General features: G+C 37.9%; 1 protein-coding gene and 1 non-coding gene across 2 annotated transcripts in view; both read left to right on the forward strand.

The window, feature by feature from the left end:
- Window positions 1-6,405, forward strand: part of ZNF782 (zinc finger protein 782) — a 90,833-nt gene extending 84,428 nt beyond the window's left edge. The window contains exon 5 of the mRNA XM_070375287.1: window positions 144-6,405. Coding sequence (XP_070231388.1) covers window positions 144-2,014 — 1,871 coding nt within the window. The 3' untranslated portion in view covers window positions 2,015-6,405. The remainder of the gene's footprint in view (window positions 1-143) is intronic.
- A 2,381-nt stretch (window positions 6,406-8,786) lies between these two features.
- On the forward strand, window positions 8,787-9,259 carry LOC102285558 (small ribosomal subunit protein uS8). The gene has a single exon (XR_001351734.2). It is a non-coding gene; the product is annotated as a small ribosomal subunit protein uS8 (transcript).
- Window positions 9,260-10,073: the final 814 nt, after the last annotated feature.

A 10,073-nucleotide genomic window follows, 5' to 3' on the forward strand; every position in this document is an offset into this window, starting at 1 on the left:
AGAATATAAACTTGAAATTATTTTGGGGAAAGAAACTGAGCCAGACACCAAGGAGTCAAACACATAATGGGGCATAGGTATATAAATCTCATTTTATAAGTGTGTTAAGTATCATAAAATATTTTTAATTTTCTCATTTTTAGAAGAATTCCAACCTGATGAACTCTTAGAGGAGAGCCTAGAAAACCAAGGCAAATGTTTGAGGCAAGTTTTATTCATCAACAAATCATTGACTATGGAACAAGAAATATCAGGAAAACCATGTACTCTGGACATAAACATTTTTCCTGCAGAAACAATACCCTGTAAATTTGACACTACAGGGTCTACTTACTTGCTTCTTAGCTCACTGGCCCCACACTGTCAATATTCAAAAAAGACTTATGCGCCTAATGTATGTGAGAATTGGCTTTTCAGTATTAAGGACGGCAGAACTAATACTGGAGAGAATTCTTTTGTTTGTAGTAAAAATGTGAAAACCTTTGGACATAAAGACAAAGTTATCCAGCATCAGACAATTCAGACTTTGCAGCAAGCTTTTGAATATAATGAATGTAGAAAAGATTTTCTTGAAAAGACTGCCCTTGTTATGTCTAAGAGTACCCATCCAAAAATGAAACCTTATGAATTCAATAAATTTGGGGAAAACCAACATGAGAAATCAACCTTGATAGTTTCTCAGAGCAGTCATCCAGAGGAGAAGAGTCACTATGAGTTTAATAAATATGAATGTACTAAAAACAGAAATAATTTTAGTAGGATCACTCAAAAAACTGACATAGAAGGGAAATCTTTCAGCCAAAAATTACACACTAAAGAACAGGAAAAATTTTATACAGGGGTGAAATCCTTTGAATATGGAAAGAATTTCAGCCATAATTCAACCCTCCCAGTGCATCAGAGAATTCACACAATAGAACAAACCTATGACTATGGCACATGTACAGACACTTTGGGTTACCAGTCAGCTTGCAATGTGCATAAGAAAACTCAAACAGTGTTGAAACCCTATGAGTGTAATGAATGTGGAAAATCCTGCAGTAAAACTTCATGCCTGATTCAGCCTCAGAAAAGTCACATGGAGGAGAAACCCTTTGAATGTCATCAATGTGGGAAAGCTTTCAGTGAGAAGTCACGTCTAAGAAAACATGAGAGAACTCACACAGGAGAGAAACCCTATAAATGCGACGGATGTGAGAAAGCTTTCAGTGCAAAGTCAGGACTAAGAATACATCAGAGAACTCACACAGGAGAGAAACCTTTTGAATGTAATGAATGTGGGAAATCTTTCAACTATAAATCAATTCTCATAGTACATCAAAGAATTCATACAGGAGAGAGACCCTTTGAATGTAATGAATGTGGAAAATCTTTCAGCCATATGTCAGGCCTAAGAAATCATCGGAGAACTCACACAGGTGAAAGACCATATAAATGTGATGAATGTGGGAAGGCTTTCAAACTGAAGTCAGGCCTAAGGAAACATCATAGAACTCATACAGGGGAGAAGCCCTATAAATGTAATCAGTGTGAGAAAGCATTTGGCCAGAAATCACAACTCAGAGGACATCATAGAATTCACACAGGGGAAAAACCCTATACATGTAATCATTGTGGGGAAGCATTTAGCCAGAAGTCAAACCTTAGAGTACATCACAGAACTCACACTGGGGAAAAACCCTATAAATGTGATGAGTGTGGAAAAACTTTCAGGCAGAAATCAAATCTTAGAGGACATCAGAGAACTCACACTGGGGAGAAACCCTATGGATGTAGTGAATGTGCCAAATCTTTCAGTGAGAAGTCAGTCCTAAGAAAACATCAGAGAACTCATACAGGAGAGAAACCCTATAATTGTAATCACTGTGGTGAAGCTTTCAGCCAGAAATCAAACCTCAGAGTACATCAGAGAACTCACACTGGAGAGAAACCCTACAAATGTGATAAATGTGGAAAAACTTTCAGTCAAAAATCAAGCCTTAGAGAACATCAGAAAGCCCATACAGGGAAATAAAAATATAAATATAATGAAGATGGAAAAACTCTGAGCTGAAAATAAAGTCTCACAATACAAAATACATATGAGAGAACTCCTAAGAATATAATAAAAACTTGGAAGTTCTTATGCAAGATACTGGTTTACTCAACATCAGAAAACTTAACATGAGCAAATCTCTTGGAATATATTTTATATGGGCAGTTTCATCTTGAGTATAGTCCTCATTGTAGATCAGAGAATTCAATCCAGTAAAGAAACTAAAATAATACAAGAAATACTCTAGGCATTCAATCCTTAGAAAACTCACACTGCAGAAGAACTCTGGGAATATAATGAATATGTCATAACTTTGTCCCAGCAAATCAAAATTCACTCATCATCAGAGAAATCAAACAGTGAGAAAATTGGGAATGGAGTAAATGTGAGAACTGTTAGTCAAACACCAGTTTTTTCAATAAGCAGAAAATAACATAAAGGGTAGAGACCTTACAGTATATTAAAACAGACAAGAAAACAAGGTAATGGATGTGGGGAATCCTTCTACTATGTCCAACCTCTATTTGACTAACATAAGGGTAATAACTATATGACATATAATGACATATGTCATATGATATATGACATAATGATATATTCATTGTTCACCAATAACCATTTCCTCTTTTTCTAATGCCATACCTAGCTTAAATTTCTCAACCACTGTCATCCAACTTGAAATCCTATTTTTAACCTCTAGATAGTGAAATGTAGGGCTTAATGACAAGTCTTACTAAATACATCTCTCAAATTCTTAATGTTTTCTCCTGTCCCTTGTCAGAATGCAGTGGATATTACCCCCAGCAAAACCAAGGGGCTTATGCACAGAAGATGAAAGAGTACAAAATAGAAAGAAACAGGGCCAAAGAATAAATATTGAATGGAATTTTCTCCTGCATGTACACAGACATTTTGCTATGAGGAAATAGAATTGTTCTTTGCTGAGCTTCTGCAGGTTCAAGTATACTTAATACTGACATATACTCAAACCTATGAATATGATTTCTGTGGACATGTGAACTCAGTGAAGTATATCAGAAATATCACACAGGAAAAACCCCTGGCAAATCCTGAATGACCATAGCTTTTGTCCATATCTCTTCCTCATCAGGTGAGTATCAGGGGAAGATATCTAATATTACTGCATATATAGGTAATCCATTACCCAAAAAATGAGATCTCATTGAATATCTGATAATTGAGCTGCCAAAGCTCAATTTGAATATGTCAAAGCTTTTAATGAGTCATCAAAGTTTAATATCACTCAGAGTTTGTTATAAGGGAAAAATTTATCAGTTTGAGAAAGTTAATAATAGCCTTTATGTTAATCAAAACTGTTGTTTCTTGTGTAATATTAAGACATTTAATGAACTATAACAGTATTGGTTCATGGACATTTACTAGAATAAGAAGATTTTTAAAAATAAGAAATAAATGGGTATAAGTTACACAGTGTTGAATATATGCGAATATTTTCTGAGTTTTCTGTTGTCTACATCAGTTTGTATGTGCATGCCACTTAAATGTTTGTTTTGTGTGTATCCTAGAAGTCTACAGCATTGTAATAGAATTATGTACCCCTTATTTAGTAACTGTTCTGATATTAATACATCATCTACATGTATACTAATAACAAATAAACCTTTCACAGGAAGTATCTGAAAATTCGAAATCCTATACCACATTTCTTTTCTCTTGTTGCCTCCTGACATGTGCATATAGGAAAGGCCATTTTTACTAAGCTGTCTTTTTTCAACAAAGACAAACCCTGTTTTCTGTGTACTTTTGTATTATCTCAGGGTCACTAATACAAATATTGTGTTGAAGCCTACACACATACAAATTTATGTAAATGTGTTTGTATCCTGCCTCTCTTCAATGTCACTGAATCCTTCCTCAGTTGTATCAAGTATACTGATAATCCATCCCTTAAAAGGCATTCTTCATTTGTTGGTTTTTTTTTATTTCCAGCATTTAAATTTTACTATAATTTCTCTCTCTTCTGAACTAACCTATCTGATCTTGAATGTTATTTAGCTTTTTTTACAATCATTTTATATGGTTTGTGGCATTCTCTGTCTCAGTTAAACAACTGCTTGAGTTCTCGTTTCTCCCTGCAGCTACCTAGCTCTCCAGACTTTGGACTCGTTTTTTGCCCCATAATCTCAGATATCTGATGTAGTCAAAAAAAAGTTGTTAATTGAAACTCTTCCCAGCTATCTTCTTATTTAAGAATAGAAACAATGCTTTTTCCTGCTCTCTAATGATCTGAAATGTAACTGAGAGTTGTTAGTTGATTTTTGACATATGTTCCTGGGTAATTTGATATGGAAATGATGATAAAATAATTGGATATTCACATATTTCAAATGCACCTTGATATTTATACAATAATTAAAGTTTTATTCCAAATAGATTATAAACTTAAAATAGCTAACAGTATAAAATTTCTGTTGGGAAACATAGAAACTGCTTTGAAGCATGGAGAGATTTTTAAGATGTAATACAAAGAATTGTGTGAGACATAAAAGCAAAAAAGATAAGCTGGAGTTTATTAAAATTTAAAGTGTTTGCTTTTCAAGATTTTATTTTGAAAACAAAAAAATCACACATTGGGAGAAAATGTCTCTAATAGATGTATCTGTCAAAGTACTGAAATTCACAATATTCCATGTTCATAATGCAATAATTCCAGGCCAGAATACTGGAGTGGGTAGCCATTCCTTTCTCCAAGAGATCTTCCCACCCCAAGGATCAAACCCAGGTCTCCCACATTGCAGGTGGATTGTTTATCATCTGAGTCCACCAGAGAAGCCCAATAATACAAACAACTCAGTTTAAATTGGGAAAAAAGATAAGATTAAAACAGGTATTTCACAGCAGAAGATATATAGATAGCCAGTAAGTACTAGAAAAGATTCCAAAGCTTTAATCATCAGGAAAGTGTAAATTAAAACTATAATGCTATAATGTGATAGCATTAAAAATCCATTTGATAATTCCTTGTAAAAGTAATGCTGCTGCTGCTGCTGCTGCTGCTGCTAAGTCACTTCAGTCGTGTCCGACTCTGTGTGACCCCAAAGACGGCAGCCCACCAGGCTCCCCCGTCCCTGGGATTCTCCAGGCAAGAACACAGGAGTGGGTTGCCATTTCCTTCTCCTATGCATGAAAGTGAAAAGTGAAAGTGAAGTTGCTCAGTCGTATCTGACTCCCAGCGACCCCATGGACTGCAGCCCACCAGGCTCCTCCGTCCATGGGATTCTCCAGGCAAGAGTACTGGAGTAGGGTGCCATTGCCTTCTCCAAAAGTAATGCTACCTTATCTAAAACCAACCATTTCAATTCTAGGTGTTTACGCCTAGCAAAACTTAAATTATTGTAAAAAATAAAATAATTTTTTAAAAAGAATTGTATTAAAATGTTCATAGAATCTTTATTTATACTATCCCCAAGTTAGAAAGAACCAAAATGTCCATCAGCAGATAGATGTATAGTCAGTGATGTTGCCTAACAATGGAATACCACTCAGTAGTGAAAATGAAGAACCTATTAATATTACACTAATACATGTAACAACATTAATAATAAGATCAGGCTGAGCAAAGGAAGCCAGGCACCAGAAAGTAGAGCTGTATGATTCTATTTATGCAAAATTCTAGGAAAGACGTCTAATCTAGAGGGATAGGAAGCAGCCCATTGGTTGCCCTGGTGTGGGGTGAAGATTAATTTGGTAGGGGAACGAGGGAATGTTTTAATATGACAGAAAGTTCTATGCAGATTGTGATGGTATTTACAAAGGTATATAAATTTTCAAAACTCATCAGAAGGTATCAAAAATGCATGTTCATGTTAGTCGCTTAATCGTGTCCAACTGTTTGCAACTCCATGGACTGTAGCCTGCCAGACTCCTCTGTTCATGGAATTCTCCAGGGAAGAATACTGGAGGGGGTTGCCATAGTCTCCTCCAGGGGATCTTCCTGACCCAGAGATCAAACCTCGGTCTCCAGCATTGCAGGCAGATTGTTTACCATCTGAGCCACATATTTATATAAATTACACATCAATATATCTGACTTTAAAGATTATAGAAGTGAATTTTGGATCTCCAGCATATTATGGGACTCAGATTCTGAATTCGTCACATGGTTCACTTGCTTTACTCCTTGTATATTTATTCCCTTCTCCCTCCCATGTGGCTGTGTGACCTTGGGCAAGGCAGTTCTCCTTTATATCCCTCAGTTTCCTCATTTGGTAGGGGTGCATAATGATGGTAATTACCTACAATGCTTCTTGAGGGCATTTTCTGAGTTAATCTATATGTCAGTTATTTTGAACTATGCCTGGCACAGAGTAAATGAGCAATAAGTAATAACTAACCATTATCTTTTGAATTGTGGTGCTGGAGAAGACTCTTGAGAGTTCCTTGGACAGCAAAGAGATCAAACCAGTCACTGTGAAAGGAAATCAACCTTGAATATTCATTGGAAGGACTGATGCTGAAGCTCCAATACTTTGGCCTCCTAATATAAAGAGCTGACTCACTGGAAGAGACCCTGATGCTGGGAAAGATTGAGGGCAGGAGGAGAAGAGGGTGACAGAGGATGAGATGGTTGGATGGCATCATCAACTCAGTGGACATGAGTTTGAGTGAACTCCGGGGGACAGTGAAGGACAGTGAAGTCTGGTGTGCTGCAGTTCATGGGATAGCAAAGAGTCAGACTTGACTTAGCAACTGAACAACAGCAAACCATTACCTATTTTACTACTACTATTAAAAACAGAGCTTAAAGCAAGATTTTAGCTGATATAATAAAAAATACATTAGGCCTAAAGGAGATTCAGCCTTGATATAGGTGGGAATTCCTCATATTCTTGAGGCATTACTTTTTATCTGATGATACAATTCCTGAAATTTTGGAAGCTTCAGACCTGTGCACTGGCCTATGTACCTCAGCCAAATTTCCAAGTGTCCAACTCCCAGGAAATTTCTTTTCCACAACAGCAGGAAAATCACCACCTGTGACTATCTCTCCCCTTCCCCCCAGAGCTTCTCTCTGATAGAAGTCTGAACTAAACTGGAATATTGTCACTTGGGTTCTCTGTTACAAGTTCTTGCATCCAGGGTAGGAGTTACACAGCAGATGTATAACTATTCTAGACAGAAGTCACGCTTTAAGATAGAACCAGCAACACACACACACACACATCCTCTAATGGTCACTACTGCCCTGAGTCCTGTTTCCTTGCTATACTGAAGGTGATTCCATTAATGCCTTTTAGCACAGGAACTGCATCTTGAGTTCTCTTGTGTACAGAAGTCACTTCATGGTGACCTCTCTGACAAAAGATTTAGAGATCAGCAGGTGATTTGGCCCTAATCATGGGCAAAAGGCATGAAATTTTTCCTTCTTTACCAGAGCTTATGTCAGAACCTTAAAAAGACACCATTTCAAGTAGTAGATAGCCTCCTGCCAGGTTACAGAGTTTTGGGGGGCATGACTTGGGCCAGAGTTTGAGAACTCATCTTCAAGGTCAGTGGAGAATTTTGAGAAGGACCTTGAGATAAGATTGAGCTTGATGAGACAAATTTGGAGAGTAGAGTGACATATATACATGACCATGTATAAAACAGTTGGCTAGTGGGAACCTGCTATATAGCACAGGAAACTTCTTGGTGCTCTGTGATGACCTAGAGGGATGGGATGGGGAGGTGGGAGGGAGGTTCCCAAGGGAGGGGATGTATGTCACTTGGGTTGACATACAAAGCTGATTCACTTTGTTGTACATTAGAAATTAACAACATTGTAAAGCAACATACTCCAATAAAAAAGAAATTTTAATAGGAAAAAAATATTTAACTCAATTCTCAGAGGCCCCTCCATATTCCTAAGGGAAACTTAGAGTCATCAGTGGTGAAGGCATGACTATACCTGTAAATTCTTCAGCAGTGGGTGAGATGAAATCAAATGGAGTGATGAGACAAAGTGGTTTTTTACTTGATAGTATAACATTTTCATGTCAAAATTATTGGAACAGTGCAGAAACAAACTGTACTCACAAGATACAGGAAAATAAGTATAGAAAGTTGTAGTGAAAAGATGCAGTCATATTTATGCATGCAACAGAAGCCACCAAGTTGCCATCAATTGTGCAACTTTATTCCCTGAACTAATGCTTTATATCCACATATTTTAAATGGAAGTGAGGGTTTGGGCCTTTATTTTTCAATGTACAGCATATGTTTTGGTGACTTATCCGTGGAAAAAGCAAACCCAATGTCTAATCTCTGCAGGAGGCTGAGCAATATCTTATCCTGAGTCTACAAGCCAAGTGTTTGTCCCATGGAAGCCCCTTTGTAGCTGGCAGCTCCTGGACATGAAGGTGACCTTTCTGGTACAGACAGCACAGATGCTGATGTCTCCAAATAGGCAAACCAGGTAGACTTCAGGGGCCTCCTGTAAAGCCCTACTAGTACCACACTGGAAATACAAGCCAGGCTACAAGGTTTGAGCAACTTCCCAGATCAAAATCTGTAATGGCTGTTGAGGATCAGAAGCCTCTGGGATTTCTAATTCTGCCTGATTTCACAGAGAACAATCCAGCTGAGGCAGGGGTGGTGGCACTGTCTTGCCACTGGTGCCAGGGGTTTTCAGGATGCTGGGGATCATGACAGGTGTTTTTTCTGGTCTGCTTGCTGTACGCTTCAGGCTGTCAAGCAATGTTTCCTATACATGTGCCTTTTCTGTGTAATCTTTAAGAGCAAAGAGTAGCTCTTTCCGCCATCTTTCCGTGCCGCCAGAATGGTGCGCATGAATGTCCTGGCCGATGCTCTCAAGAGTATCAACAATGCCGAAAAGAGAGGCAAACGCCAGGTCCTTATTAGGCCGTGCTCCAAAGTCATCGTCAGGTTTCTAACAGTGATGATGAAGCATGGTTACATTGGCGAATTTGAAATCATTGATGATCACAGGGCTGGGAAAATTGTTGTGAACCTCACAGGCAGGCTAAATAAGTGTGGAGTGATCAGCCCTAGATTTGATGTGCAACTCAAAGATCTAGAAAAATGGCAGAATAACCTGCTCCCATCCCGTCAGTTTGGTTTCATTGTACTGACAACCTCAGCTGGCATCATGGACCATGAAGAAGCAAGACGAAAACATACAGGAGGGAAAATCCTTGGATTCTTTTTCTAGGGATGTAATACATACAAATAAAATGCCTCAGAGGGGAAAAAAAAAAAAAGAGCAAAGAGTAGCCTCTGTGCATGAAAGAGTGCACGACAGCCGCTGACACGTACCATACTTAGCTCTGAACAACATCTGGGGAAGGCAGTGGCAACCCACTCCAGTACTCTTGCCTGTGAAATCCCATGGACGGAAGAGCCTGGTAGGGTCTTTTTGGGATACAATGAAAACACTGCTTAAGGGGGAGTTTATAGCTAAATAATATGAAAAGATTGGAAAACTTCACTAAAGAGGCTAAGTCATGGGGTCTCAAAGAGTCTGACATGACTGAGCGACTTCACTTTCACTTTTCACTTTCGTGTATTGGAGAAGGAAATGGCAACCCACTCCAGTATTCTTGCTTGGAGAATCCCAGGGATGGTGGAGCCTGGTGGGCTGCTGTCTATGGGATCGCACAGAGTCAGACACGACTGATGCAACTTAGCAGCAGCAGCAGCTGAACAACATCTAAGTGCGGACTTCTTTAAGCTTGGGCACATTACACCTACTTATCAATAATAAAGGTTTATCAAAGGAAGGAGTACATGAATGATGTTTATAACCAACAATACACTGGTAATTTGTTTTTATATTATTAATATATTTTTCTTGGGAAAAGAATACAGTTTTTTATTTTTTTTTTTTTTTTTTTTATTTTTTAGAATACAGTTTTTAAAATAAGTCTGGCTTAGCCTCTTTAGTGAAGTTTTCCAATCTTTTCGTATTATTTAGCTATAAACTCCCTCTTAGCAATGTTTTCATTGTATACCATGATTTTGGTATAACTATCCTATTGTGATTGTAGAAGAGATTTTG

Source organism: Bos mutus, chromosome 8 (genome assembly GCF_027580195.1).
Source record: "Bos mutus isolate GX-2022 chromosome 8, NWIPB_WYAK_1.1, whole genome shotgun sequence".
Taxonomy (NCBI): domain Eukaryota; kingdom Metazoa; phylum Chordata; class Mammalia; order Artiodactyla; family Bovidae; genus Bos; species Bos mutus.